This window comes from Mesoplodon mirus (assembly GCF_964341445.2).
Source record: "Mesoplodon mirus genome assembly, chromosome: 2".
NCBI lineage: Eukaryota > Metazoa > Chordata > Mammalia > Artiodactyla > Ziphiidae > Mesoplodon > Mesoplodon mirus.
Window position 1 is genome coordinate 124,373,765 of NC_138977.1, and position 14,904 is coordinate 124,388,668.

The window sequence follows — 14,904 nt, forward strand, 5'->3', positions numbered from 1 at the left end:
GGCAGGCAGATTCTCAACCACTGCACCACCAGGGAAGCCCCTGGTGTTTTCCTTTCAAGAGTGTTAGGCAGGCCTAAGGTACTTGCAGATTGCCTGATCCTTTTGAGGCCCACTTTTAAGCTTTGTTAGGGTGGGTTTAGAGCAGCTTTAATCTAGGGCTAGTTTAGACCTACTGCTAAAGTGTTACCCTTCTGGGTGAACGTCTCAGATGTCCATTGAGCACCCTCCATTCCAATGGTCAGAACCCAAACATCTCCTGGCCCTGTGTGCATTCTGAGATTGTTCAGCCTGCTGCTCCCCAGAAGTGATTCTGCTTAGTCCTGTGGAGTTTCACTCTCTGCACACGTATCTTAGTGTTAAGGACAGACGGGGGACTCCTCTGAAGTTTCACGGAGACTTTTTCTCTATAACTTCCTCCTCTCTGATAGTCTACCTTGTAAGATCCGGTTGCCTTTGCCTCCCAAACCCAATCCTTGTCTCCTCAACTCAGCGAGGCCACTGTAATCTGCTTGGGCTCCCCTCCTGCACTATGGTCAGTGGCCCTAGATACAGGGTGTCAGAGGGCTCCCCTCCTTTGCTTCTGTTCTATCAGAGACCAGAGTAATACACTGCCTATGATCCAGTGTCTGGAACAGTTGCTTCATACATTTTGCCCAGTTTCCTAGTTGTTTATGGTGGGAGAAAAGTCTGAACTTCTTTGTGGCCCGAAATAGAAGCCCCTGGTTCCATACATTTCAAATCTTGTTTCCAAGGCTTGCGGTGCTGGCGATTATAGCTCCTGTTCACACTGTGAGATGACCTCTGGCCCTGCACCTTCCTGTTACTGCACTCGGGAAGTGGGAAGGCATGGAAGGAATGCTCCCGGAAGCCATCCCTGTGCCAGGACGGCTAGCACCCCTCAACCATGCATGGAAAGAGCAACAAACCTCAAGAATACCCACACTGAGATCCGAACTAAATGAGTCACCAATTTGACTTCCCCTTAAGCCGGATTCAAAAAATAGCTGTGGCCACGGCAATGCCACATACCATGGAAAGGAGTACGGTGGAGGAGGGTGGAGGGGAAGAGACAGCGTCTTAGTCAATCGCAGTTAAAGTACCCTGCTTTTGCCAATTTTACAAAGGATGTGACCACATGAACACACTGCAGGGCCTCTCCCGGGGCCTGGGAGGACGGGCCCACACAAGGAGGACCCTGAACTTACAGCTTCATCAACATTATGGTCAACCTGCCTGGCCCACCTGTCCACCCCCGGGCAGGTCAGTGAGCCTGCAGGGAGAGCGCAGGCTCACACCACCTCCTTCCCTCCTTGTCCTGCTGTCTACCTCTCACCAGTGGTCCCCCCTCCATCCCACCTCCCGGGAGTTCCTGAGCTAACAGCCGCATCACTTCTCGCAGGTGCTGGCTCTGATCAGCTCCCCTCCCGATCTCTTTTCCACAGTCTTGCTGGAACAATCTGCGAAAAATGAAACCCAGGTTCTTTTCGTGACCTGTGTAGTGCTGTGCAGAGTCTAGGCGCACACCTGCCTCTTCCTGGCCCCCGCCCCTCCCTGCCGGCTCTCCCTGGCCTCTCACCTGGTCTTGCTCAGGTGTCACCTCTTTTTATGTCACTGAGGCTGACAGTCCCCAGGGCTGCCCTCTGCTGCTCTCTGCCTAGTGCCCCGGGATTCTTCCCCACTCAGGATCCCATCTTTCTGACACCGTCTGGATGTACTTGCTCACTTGTGGGTTACGTTTCCCTGGACTGTGTCTCCAGGAGAGCCAGGAGGTCCTATCCCTGGTGCCAACACAGTGCCTGACATGGGTAGTCACCCAACAAATGCCTGTAGCATAATTTAATGACAGTTGAGCGTCTGCCCAGAAATGTAATTGCTGCGTCAAAGGACACGCATGCTTCACGCTGGCAAGCGTGAAGCTCCATGGCCCTTCGAGAAAGTTAAGTGCAGGGCAGGGATGCAGAGCCGTGCAGCAGAGAGGCACTGGCTGGGCCAAGCTGCATGGGGGTGGGTCCCGGCCTGGCACCACCTGTTTTGTTAGCTGTGTGAACTCAGGAAGCTACTTGACCTCTCGGGGCTCATTTTCTTCACCTGTAAAGCAGGGTAACGATGTGACCCAAGCTTTTGAGTTGCAGTGAGGATGACGTAGGCAGTTATGGGCAGCCGTGGACACCACGCCTGGCCACGCTGTGTGGCACGAGGGCCTGCGTCTGATTGTCCCTCCTTCTGCAGTGACGCTGGCTCCGTGCACTCAGCAGCGCTGGGTTCTATCACTGTTTTCACATTTCATAATTGATAGTATTTTGTTTTTCCCAAGTGTGGGGCCCCAGCGAGGAGGCTGCAGGCGTCGACCCGGGCTGTGCAGCCTCCGTACGGTTCACCCCCAGGCCCAGGAGCCGAGGCCTGTGAGATGCTCACTGGGGGATAGAAACGGTTTCCCGGCTTTCTCGAGCCCCCAGGAGGCTGCAGGAGCTGAGCGCTGACCCAACACAGGCTGCTGTCGGGATGTGCGGCCAGGCCCAGGGGAGCCTGTGGGGCCGCCCTGCACTCACGGGCTCCCAAGAGAAAGGTCATCAGTGAGCCCCCGGGAGGATCCCGGGCGCTGCGGGATGTGCCAACCCTCCGTGATCCCACGTGTGCTGACTCTCCACTTCCCATGTGTGCTGACTCTCCGCTTCCCACGTGTGCTGACTCTCTGCTTGCTCTGTGGCGACCACTGCTCTCTGTTTTGCGTCTGTTTCCTGAGCTTCTGCTCCTACGTTGATTTCCTTCCTTCTTGTTTCTTTAATCTACTCTGCTGCTCTTTCCCAAATGTCTTGTGTTGAATACAGTCATTTATGTTCAGAAATTTTTCTTTCTTTTTAAAACACTCTTTTAAAGGATTCCTTCATCTCTAAGTGAAGGTCAGCTTGGCCATGTCTTACAGTTTTTCATTGAGATACTTATACTGTCATTTATTGCTAAAATGCGTGTCATTTGCTTGGGACTTCTTTTTAAAATCTTAAATCATTTAGGAGTGCAATGATTTTTCCAAATAGGCAGATGGATGGATGGCCACACATATTGATATAAACTACCTTTTTATTCCACTGTGGTCACAGAACATGTTCTATTTGATATTCCTTGAAATCTGTGACCAAATTGTGGCGAAATTTTGTAGATATACCACATGCTTTTCCTAAGAACATAGTTCTCCATTTTTAGGTGCAGGATCTCTCTCTCTGTGTATCTATCCATCTGTCATTTCTAACTCAAGCTTAGTATTGTTGCCTCAAGAAGAGCCTGGCTTTGGACCCTCCTTATGTGGAGCCTTTTGGTCCCATTTATCCAGCAGGGGCTGGATGCTCACCCAGTCCCCACCCACCCCGCCCCCATCAACCCACCACCCTCCCATCTGTTCACCCACCCACTGGAGGAGCAGGGCCTGGGAGACCACCTGGCTACTGTAGAGAGGGCGCGGGAGAGGGAGGGGGACCTGCCGATGGCTTTGGCAGTAGCTGGCTGACCTGTCTGGTGACATCGGGCAATGGTTGCTTGGGTGAAGTCCTTGATTTTCTTGTACTTCTGCAAAAAACTCTCCAAAAACTGGGCAGCTTCCTGAACAGGAACTCCAAGGCAAGCAGCAAGCCGCTCCTTCCCTGTGTGAGCAGAAGCATGATCAGAGGCCAGCCTCTCACCCAGCAGATTCCAAGGACACGAGCCACCAGGCAGTGACCACCACATGTGGAAGTGAGCCCACAGGAGGGATCTTGGAAGACTCGGTGCGTCAAGGCCCAACTGGCACCACTGGTCTCTTCTGATTGGTCAGGATGGTGTTGGCTTTGGCTTTACAGACCAAGTGCTCAGTGCCGGCCAGTCTGGATGGGAGCCTGTTAAAACATTTATTTATTCAACAATGTTGACTGAGGGCCTGGCAGGTGCTGCAGGTGAAGCCCTGGATGAAGGAGCTGTAGTCCCTGCTTGCAGCCTGTCCAGAAGGGAGCCTGTTTCTAGAACTGGGGGAGGCTGGAGAGGGGCGGCGAATAAAAGAGGAAGGGAAGTTTCCAGTGCCAAAATATGAGGAGCTCCCATCCTTGGAATGTTTTTTTGAGACAAAAACTTTTCGTCCAGAACAATATTTGGTTCCTAGAGGACGCAGGTGTTCTGGACAAGCTTTTTATAGCAAGATCTCTGATCAGGATGACACTCGAGTTCCAGGATGGCACCCCAAGTTCCAGGAAACACCCGAGTTCCAGGACAACACCCCGAGTTCCAGGACGACACCTCAAGTTCCAGGATGACACCCCGAGTTCCAGGATGGCACCCGAGTACTAGGCCGGCACCCCGAGTTCCAGGATGGAACCCAAAGTTCTAGATGACACCCAAGCTCTAGGCCAGCACCCCCAGTTCCAGGATGGCACCCCAAGTTCCAGGATGACACCCGAGTTCCCGGATGGCACCCCGAGTTCCAGGAAACACCCGAGTTCCAGGACAACACCCCGAGTTCCAGGACGACACCTCAAGTTCCAGGATGACACCCCGAGTTCCAGGATGACACCCGAGTTCTAGGATGACACCCTGAGTTCTAGGATGACACCCCGAGTTCTAGGACAACACCCAAGTTCCAGGATGACAGCCCGAGTTCCAGGACGACACCTGAGTTCTAGGCTGGCACCCCGAGTTCCAGGATGGCACCCGAGTTCTAGGATGACACCCAAGCTCTAGGCCGGCACCCCGAGTTCTAGGACAGCACCCCGAGTTCCAGGATGACACGCAAGTTGCAGTTGACTCCAGATCCCAGGAAACAACTTGTTCGCTTTCTATCAGTGCAGATTTTCTTTTCATTATTTTTTGTGGTAAAATATATACAACACAAAGTATGCCATACTGTAAATTAATTTTGAGCGTTCCAGAATTGCATATAAATGGTGTAATAAATTACTTACTATAAATACTCCTTTGTATCTGGCTGTCTTCTTTCATTTGCCATAATGTTTTGAGGTTCATCCATGTTGACAGCTGTATCAATAGTTTGCTGCTTTTTTAAAAATTGAAGTGTAGTTGATTTATAATATTGTGTTAGTTTCAGGTGTACAGCAAAGTGATTCAGTTATACCTATCTTTTTTCTTGAGTATGGATCGGGTTACCCTCTTTCTTCATATGTTTAGTAATTTTGGATTGTATTCTGGCTATTGTATTATAAATGATATGTTGTAGACACTCTAGATTCTGTTATGTTTCTCTCAGCAGTGCTGCTTTAGAAAAAAAAACAAAACTTCAAACTTTGTCCCCCTGCAGTCAGCAGTAGCTGAAAGCTCGCATCAGTCCCTTCAGCAGTAGCTGGGCTGTTTGAAGTCTGCCCTTATCACATACAGTCAGGGGTCAGCCAGAGATCTGGGCAGAGTTCAAGTCCAGAATTCGGGGTTCTCCTTTGACTCTCCTCTTTCTGAGATTTCTCCCTTCACTTTCCACATTCACTGGCTGCCCTGACCTCTTTCCTCTGCTTTTTATTTTCCCCAATTAATTAATTAATTTTTATTTTTGGCTACTTTTGGTCTTCGTTGCTGCACGCAGTCTTTCTCTAGTTGTGGCGAGCAGGGGTTACTCTTTATTGTGGTGCGTGGGCTTCTCATTACACTGGCTTCTCTTGTTGCAGAGCATGGGCTCTAGGTGCGTGGGCTTCAGTAGTTGTGGCATGTGGGCTCAGTAATTGTGTCACACAGGCTTAGTTGCTCCGTGGTATGTGGGATTTTCCTGGACCAGGGCTTGAACCCATGTCCCCTGCATTGTCAGGTGGATTCTTAACCACTGTGCCACCAAGGAAGCCCCTGTCCTCTGCTTCTTGAAGCCAGTAAGACCCTGGATTTCTGTCAGAGTTTTAGCCACACACAACACGGACAGAGGCTTGCCTTCAGGTGAAGAGCTACAAAACGGGAAACTCACCCTGTGCTATTCCTTCCTTCCAAGTGTTAACCCACCTCCTATTTCTGTCTGCTTTTGGTCACTTTTCGGTACCTTTAGGCAGTTGTTTATTATACTTTAGCATACTTTCTAGTTGATATCTGTGGGAGGGTGGTCTGATCGGAGTGCCACGGCCACTGCCGGAAGTCACATTTCTCTTTTTGTGTCTACGGCTGAGAAGGAATTCCTTTCCCTTCCTCTGTAGAGCTGTTGGGATATCCCAGGGTCTCTGCACAGGAAGAAAGCCTGCTTCTGAGAGAAGCCCGTGATGTGGCAACTCTGAGAGAAGCAGAGATGGGCTGAGCCGGAGACCGAGGGTCCGGTCACTTCTCCAGGCCCTGGTCCTCATTCCCCATGCCCTTGCCGGGGGGTCTGTCACACTCTAAGGCCACCGTGCCCCTGCCCCCCAAGTAGGACAATGTTTGGCTCTGTGAGGGCTTCTGTTCCGTGCTTCGTATTCATGGGTCCCCACTTCCGACACAACTTCCCTTCACACTTTGATTCAACTGATCAGGTTCCTGCTGTTTCAGTTGTGAAAATGCAGGCCTATCTCCGTAGGTGCACCCCTGGGAGCACGGATCCCCTTGGCGGGAGCGCGAGGTACCCTACCTCATAGGTCCCACGTGAACATACAGTTTGGCTTTCCCCACAGAGGGCTAATTGCCTCCCGTGTGTGTGTGTGTGTGTGCGCGTGCGTGTGTGTGTGTGTGTGTGTTGCAATTTTAAGTTTAGGAAGGAAATCTTCACTCCCTTTCCTCCATGTGCTCTTCGTCCCATGCTGAACTATAACAGCTTCTCACTCTTGTTCACAGCTCCAGGGCCTCGTGAGAGCCTGGCACTTGTGGGCCTCCAGGGATGCTGGCGCAGCCCTGACCGGCTCCTGCACATCCCTTAAACTCAGCCCGGCCTGGCGAGGGGCCTCCCCTGGGCTCAGCAGTCGTACTGGACGTCGCCGATCACTCCGTGCCGTCCCCGCAGGCCTGCTCATGTGTCTCATCGGACAAGCGCCGGCCCCTCGGAGCAGGAGGCCTGGAGCCCGGCAATCGGTGTGCACCGGCGACGGGACGTGGAGTGAAGTTAAGATGTGCAGTGAGGAGAGTCAAGGGTCAAGCTGACACTAAGAGTAGCAGGAGCTCAGGGAAGGATGGGGGAGCAGGGGTTTCTTCCCAGAGGAGGTGCCTGCTGCCAGCGGGCCTGGGGGGGCACAGTGCTGGGCAGGCGGCTGCGTCCAGTGGGCTGAGGGCAGCAGTGAGCCCAGGGCCTGCGCTCCGGGCCGAGGCCTGCAGGCGGGCAGGCACTCCCATTTCGGGGGAGACAGGTCTCTGGTGGCAGAGGCCTGGTGGCTCCCAAGCCCTGGGGAGAGGGGCTGAGGGAGGTGCGGGGACCAGGCTGCCCGCGGGCTGTGGGTACGTCTTCTCACTTGTCCCGGTCCTGCTCTCCCTCTACGGTCTTTTGCCATCCTCACAATGACCACGACCCCGAAGCCAGGCTGGGGCCATGTGCCCCCAGCACCCAGAGCAGCTGCTTCCAGACCCCTTGTGTTTAGGTGAAATCACAGCATTGCAACCCACAGGAGCCAGGCAGTTGGAAGCTTCTCTTCTGAGTTTCCAAAGGGCCCCAGAAGCCCAGGACGCCCGGCCCTTCAGGAGACAAAGGCCCTGCTTCATGCACGAGGCAGACGCAGCCCAACAGGTGCACAGAAGCCCGGCTGTCAGGTGGCGATGGGAGCAGCAGACACGAGGCTCGGGGTGGGAACCCTGTCAGTGTTAGGGCTCAAAGCAGCGGCTAATGACTCATTGCTTATTTATAAAGTGGAGCTCTTTTCCTCTCCAGAAAATAACAAAGTGAATACTCCAGAAGGTGCCAGACCGACAGGAGCGAAGACTGACTCTGGGTGCACCGGGTAGCGGGGGCAGCGGGGGAGGCCCGCTGGCCAGAGACTGGAGCCGAAGTGCCCCTGCCCGAGTCCTGGCTGAGACCACAGCCCTGGCAGGTTTGAAGCGGGTTCCAGACTCATCATAAGCAGGTCGGTCACTCACGGTCCGGGAAGAGGCGCTTTGGAATCAGGTCATACGGCACCACAGTCACACTGGAGAAGCCCAAGGTGGCTCCTACCTACAGCTGACTACATGTTTGCACAGAGTTTTGCACTGGCAGCTCTTCCCTGAATGAACACAGGGTTTCTACGGCAGGGAGGGACCCTCTTCTCCGTGTCTTTACACAAGCCCCTCTCCTCAAAGTGGAACTGAACCAGGAGGGGCCTACACGGGCCTGGCCACCAGGCCACAGCCTCTCCTGACCCCCTCTCAACTCCCGAGGGGTGTCAGGCCCACTGATGCAGCAAGACCGAGAGGGAGAAACAATTTAAAAAGCTCAGAGAGCCCACGGTCAGGAAGGGAGAGGAGAGGGTGGGAGAGGGGAGGGGAGCAGGTTGCTCTGCCTTGGGTCCTGGGGCTGGAAAAGGGGAGGGCAATAGGGTGACGACAGAGGGCTCCTGGAGCATCTCAAAGCACAGGAGTGGCCCCCAGCAGGTGGTGTGATGTGGGGTTGGGGGAGGCTTTGGTCAGCCCTCACTTCTGCACATCTACTCTCCGTGCAAAGGTTGCTGGGAGCCCTGAGGGTTAAGGGCGTGAGTGGTCTGACTGGTGTCTGGTGCATCACAAATAACATCAACATGTGTGTAAATAGCGGCACACAGGGATGCACAAAATGAGCTCCATGGGCTGAGAGTGATTTCTGTAAGTCACAGCCACATTTCAACGCAGGTGCACAGCTAGAGCCACCTCCATCTGGCCTACAGGTGACACCAAGGCCTTAGGCCCACCCACAGCCTACCTGCTCCATAGACCACCGAGTACACCACCTTCTTGGTCTGTTCCCTGTCTGCGTGCGTCACACGTTCTGGGGAAATGTCCTTCCTATGTGGAAAGATGACATGTTGTCAGGCACATTGGCACCTGTCTGCAGAGGTCCTCAAGGGTCCAAACCACATGCATCCCCTCACACCCCAAGAACCACTTCAAGGTCAGGCCTGTAGTATGGTAGGGGAGACATCTGCGTCAGCCTGGCCCCTCCGAACAGATGCCAGCCAGGTTCTGGGGTATCCACACCAAAACCAAAAAGTGGCTCCACCACCGGAGTGCCAGGCAGACAGGAGGAGGCCTGGGGCCTGGGGCCTGCCTGTGGGTGCTGCAGTAGGGGCTGGCTTCTGGACCTTCTGCAGGATTGGATAAGCAGCCTGTGCCTTGCCTCCTACAGAAGGAAAGGCCCTGTCCTGGCGTTCAGACAGAATAAGAACCAACTCCACACCCGACAGCGTGCAATCATGCCACTCTCCAAAGATTAAAGCTGAGCCTGAGAAGCACAGGGGCCAGTGGGCACCCAGGGCCCCTCCTCCTTGCTAGGCCATCCTCGCCTAGCCATGCGCACACCCCAAGTCTCCCTGATGGAGTGAGCACGTCAGATTAGCAGATACAGAGAGAGAGAAAAGGAAGAAAAGGGAGCCAGAAAAAGGAGCCTGTCCAACCACTGTGGGCAGCTCTGTGTTGGGCCCTCCTGCAGTGCTGGCCTTCACTCATGGCCACGGGGTGAAGCTTAGGATCTGTTCAGGGATTTGGAGTGTATGGGCTGCCCTGGGCCTGCATGTGGCTTCTAGATTTCCCGGTATGCACAGGGCTTTGAATGCCCTATTTCCCAAAGACCCTCTCTCCCCAGCTTTTCCTCCCAAGCTTTCAGGCTCTGTTATCTGAGGTCTTCTGTGGTTGACCTTAGGATGTTTTCCAGCAACGCGGCCACTTTTCTGACTGGAGACAGTTCCGAGATGGGGAAACAATGCCCGTGTCAGTCCTTTGGGCAGCCCCCGACGAGTTAGGACAGACAAACACTATTCTTTGCGAATAAGGTCTGTGCCTGGAAGCAGGGACAGGGTCCCACTCTGAGCAGGAGGCTGCTGAGTTGTGGGAGTGGTGTGGGCCGAATGAAAACACCACAGAGCCCTCCTAACTGTTTTCAGTTGCTTTCTTCTTGATTCAGAACTTGTTTGGTTGCTGTAAACTGCTGACTGTTTTTCAGTGTTCTGACAAAGTTGGTTCTAACAGTTTTTGCTTGATTTTTGGATGTCTCTGTTGGTGGACAGGTCCTCAGAGCTGCCTGCTTCACCATTTTCATCGATGTCCTAGAGTTCATTCATTTTACCACCTGATTTTAAAGTACTGATGCATTTCTTTTTGTCCTTTTCCTTCTGTGTTCAGCTATTTTGCCTACTTTTTAAAATCCCACTCTTGAACTTGGTGTTGTTAACAGCTGTATTTAGATAAGAAGCAAAACACCAAAATGCACCCAAGCCCAGAACAAATGTGTGTCAACCCCTACGCCACCAGCCACCCTTGGTCCTCACTGAACTCCCTTTATTTTGGAAATCCCACAGGCGCTCCAAACCTGCTCAGGAAAGACATTGCTGAAAAGCTTACCTAAGACTAGCTTCCCCGTTACCTGCTCAGGGCCACCTGCAGTGACGGCAGATGAGGGCTTGGCCCAAACAAATGGGTCTGGCGACACTGCAGGGAGGGGACAAGGGAGGCATTTTGGAGCAGATGCCCCTCAACCAAACCATACTAGGGACCCCCTTAGCTCTGTCCAGGGCTGGAAAGTTGTCTGAGGGAGCAGCATTAACTCTCCTGGGACTTGCTTCTTCCCAGAACAAAAGTGTGACAGAATGAATAGATGCTAGGGACATATATCGGACATCATGTTCCAATAACAGAGAACATGCTTTCTCCTTGAGCACGTGGGGCACACGCACAATAACACATCATGCACCAGGGCACACAAAAAACCTCAAAAGGCCGCACATAGTAGGAATATTAAAATAACACTCTGATCACAGTCTAAGAAAACTAGAAATTAAAGACAAAAACAAAATCCCCAAAGCCCATCTAGCTAGAAATAAATCAGAAAATACTTCTATCAGTCAACTTTTGATTGAAGAGAAATATAAACAGAAATCACATAGTTTCTAATGAAAACACCCTATGTCAGAAACAATGGATTACATTAAAACAGTGAGGAAATTTCATAACCCTAAATGCCTATATTAATAAAAATGAAAGAATAAAAGTATATGAATGAAATAAACACAAGGGGAAAAAACAAGAAAATCAAAAGAATACACAAAGAGTGAAATAATAAAGCTAGAAAAAAGATGGGAGCAGAAATTAATGAGGAAAAGAAATTAAGTAGAGAACAGCAAAACAGATCATTAGTAAATAAAAATCCTGGTTCTTATAGAAAATAAATAAACCGTTAGCTAGTTTAATCAAAAGGGCAAACACAGATATACAAAATAAGAAACAACGGGGGAAAGTAGCAGCAGATATGTAGGAAGTTAAAAAAAAACCTTAAAAATTATTTTGCACAATGCTATGCAAGTACATTTTAAAACCCAGGTGAAACGGGCAATTTCTTAAGAAAACACAGCTACAAAAACTGACTCTGGTAGAGATGAAAGTTAAACAGACCAATGTTTATAGAAGAAATAGAGAAAATTACTAAGGAACTATCCCACAAAATCACCAGGCTCAGATGGTTTCAAAGGAGAATTCTATCAAACCTTTAGAGACCAGAGAGTCCCCGTGCTGTACAAATTGTTTCAGAGTGTAGAAAATGGACAAAAACTTCCAAATTAATTTTATTAAGAAAGTATAACAGTTATACCAAAACATGATAAAGATAGCATAAAAAAGGAAAATTATAGACTTATACTACCTATGAATATTGACTTTCTTTAAAAATCTTAAAATTTATTCAAAATATAAAATTTATGAATATTGATTGATGTACTAATCTTAAATAGAATATTTGCAAACAGAGTCCAACTCCACATTAAGAAAATAGCACCTCACAGCCAAGCAGAGTTTATACCAGGAAAGCAAGGCTGGTTCAGTGTTAGGAAGTCCATTAATATAATTCACCACATGAATACGACTAAGGAGAAAACTACATGATCATCTACATTGTTGCTGAAAAAAACCCCGTGACAAAATCCAACTCCAATCCAATCCAATCCTACTCCTAGTAAAAATTCTTGAGAAGGGCTTCCCTGGTGGTGCAGTGGTTGAGAGTCCGCCTGCCGATGCAGGGGACACGGGTTCGTGCCCCGGTCCGGGAAGATCCCACATGCCGTGGAGCGGCTGGGCCCGTGAGCCATGGCCGCTGAGCCTGCGCGTCCGGAGCCTGTGCTCCACAATGGGAGGGGCCACAACAATGAGAGGCCCGCGTACCGCAAAGAAAAAAAAAAAAAAAACTCTTGAGAAAACAGGAATAGCTGGATACTTCCTTAAACTTACAAAGCAATACACCTCACTCCTAAAGCTAGCTTCTTATCATGAGGAAGCTCCATGGCAAGGATGCCCACTACCTCCACTATTTAACATTGTTCTGAAAGTATAGTTGATCCTCAAAGAACACAGGTTTCAACTCTGTGGGTCCACTTATATGTATATTTTTTTAATAAATAGATTGAAAATGTTTTTGGAGATTTGCAACAATTTGAAAAAACTCAGAGATGAACTTTGTAGCCTGAATATTGAAAAATATTAAGAAAAGTTTAGGTGTGTCATGAATGCATAAAATACATGTAGATAATAATTTAGTTTATCATTTACTACCATAAAATGGACACAAATCTATTATAAAATGTTAAAATTTATCAAAACTTAAGCACACAAACACAGACGTACACGGTGCCATTGACAGACAAACGTGAAGCTGCAGTATGAAATCATCCCTGTATGAATGAACTGCAGTGCACCCTGTGCTGCCGTTAACGATTTCCTAGTCTCCTCCTGTTGCTACTGTGTTGCTACTACTCAAGTGTTTCAAGTGTCCACTTAAAATGCCCCGTGACGCTGGTCATTTCCATGTGAGGAGTTTGTCTCTCCAGTAAATCAGGAATTGCAATAAGAAGTGATCTCTCACGGTCCTCACACATTTTTCATCATGTTTAGTGCAATATCGTAAACCTTCAATAACACCATGGAGCCCATACGAAGTGCCATTAGTGCTGCTGGAAGTGCTCCCAAGAAGCTGAGAAAAGTCGTGACGTTATGAGAAAACGTTGAATTGCGTGATATGTAGAGTAGATCGAGGTCTGCAGCTGTGGTTGCCGCCATTTCAAGATAAATGAATTCAGCGTAAGGACCATTGTAAGAAAAGAAAAGGAAATTCGTGAAGCAGTTGCTGCAGCTATGCCAGCAGGCACAAAAACCTTGGACTTTTTGCAAAATACCTCTTTATCTTGTATTGAAAATGCACCTTTTATGTGGGTGCAGGATTGCTATAGACTCTAATATGATTCGAGAAAAAGTGAAGACATTACATGACAACTTAAAGCAAAAGGAAGGTGAAGGATCTAAAGCTGGAGAATTTAATGCCAGCAAAGGATGGTTTAATAATTTTAGTAAAAGGATTGGCTTTAAACATATAAAGACAATAGGAGAAGCAGCTTCTGCTGACCAAGGGGCAGCAGACGAGGTCCTAGACGCTGCTAAGAAAATCACTGGGGAAAAAGGATATCTGCCTGAACAGGTTTGTAATGCAGATGAAAGTGCCTTATTCTGGAACAAAGTGCCACAAAGGGCACTCACCAGTAAGGAAGAAGTGAACAGCAGGATTTAAGGCAGGAAGGGAAGGGCTGACTCCTGTTTTGTACCAGTGCAGTCAGGTTTATGGTCAGGACTGCCCTCCACCTATCAAGCTGCTGACCCCCGAGCCTTAAAGGGAGATGAACAGCAGCTGTCAGTCTTTTGGTTGGACAAAAAGAAGGCCTGGACAATGAGAGCCCTTTTTCTGGATTGGTTCCATCAATGCTTTGTCCCTGAAGTTAGGAAGTATCTTGCCAAGAAGGGACTGCCTTTAAAGTTCTTTTGATACTGGGCAATGCCCTCCTGGCCACCCAGAACTCCATGGGTGCAACCCCGAAAGTGTCAAGGTGGTCTACTTGCCCCCGGACACAACAACGTCTCTATTTAGCTTCTAGATCAGGGGCCATAAGGACCTTTGAGGCTCATTATACATGGTGTTCTATGGAAAGGATTGTCAATGCTATGGAAGGGAACCTTGATAGAGACAACATCATGACAGCCTGGAAGGGCTACACCACTGAAGATGCCATCATTGTTACAGAAAAGCTGTGAAAGCCATCAAGCCCCAAACAATAAAATCCTGCGGGAAAAAACTGTGACTAGGTGTTGTGTATGACTTCACAGGATTTATGATGGAGCCCATCAAGGAAATCATGAAAGAAATTGTGAGCCGGGCAAAAAAAGGTGGGGGGGTGAAGAGTTTCAAGATATGGATCTTGGAGAAATTCAAGAGCTGACAGACACCACACCAGAGAAGTGAACACAAGATAACTCCATGAAGATGAGAGCTTCCCCACCAGCGCCAGCCAAAGAGGAGGACATAGAAGAAGCAGCGCCGGGAACAAACTGACGTTAGATGACCTGGCAGAAGGGCTCTCATATTCCAGACTGCTTTTTTTTTTTTTTTTTTTTTTTTTTCTTTTTGCGGTATGCGGGCCTCTCACCGCTGTGGCCTCCCCCGTTGCGGAGCACAGGCTCCGGACGCGCAGGCCCAGCGGCCACGGCTCACGGGCCCAGCCGCTCCGCGGCACATGGGATCCTCCCAGACCGGGGCACGAACCCGTATCCCCCGCATCGGCAGGCGGACTCCCAACCACTTGCGCCACCAGGGAGGCCCTCCAGACTGCTTTTGACTTCTTTCATGATGTGAACCCCTCTATGAAACTGAAGCAAATGCTGGAAGAAGGATTGGTGCCATATAGAAACATCTTTAGAGAAATGAAAAAGCAGGAAAGTCAGGCAGAGATTACGATGTATCTCCATGATGTTACACTGGGTGTACCTGCCTCTCCTGCCTCTAGCCCCACCGCCTCTGCCACCCTAGAC

At 49.9% G+C, this 14,904-nt stretch overlaps 1 protein-coding gene across 1 annotated transcript in view; it reads right to left on the minus strand.

Moving 5' to 3' along the window:
- POLN (DNA polymerase nu) overlaps positions 1-14,904 on the minus strand; it is a 186,245-nt gene that overhangs the window by 14,926 nt on the left and 156,415 nt on the right. Inside the window, exons 20-21 of the mRNA XM_082603364.1 lie at positions 8,774-8,856; positions 3,504-3,635 (exon numbers count right to left, since the gene is read on the minus strand). Coding sequence (XP_082459490.1) covers positions 3,504-3,635; positions 8,774-8,856 — 215 coding nt within the window. The remainder of the gene's footprint in view (positions 1-3,503; positions 3,636-8,773; positions 8,857-14,904) is intronic.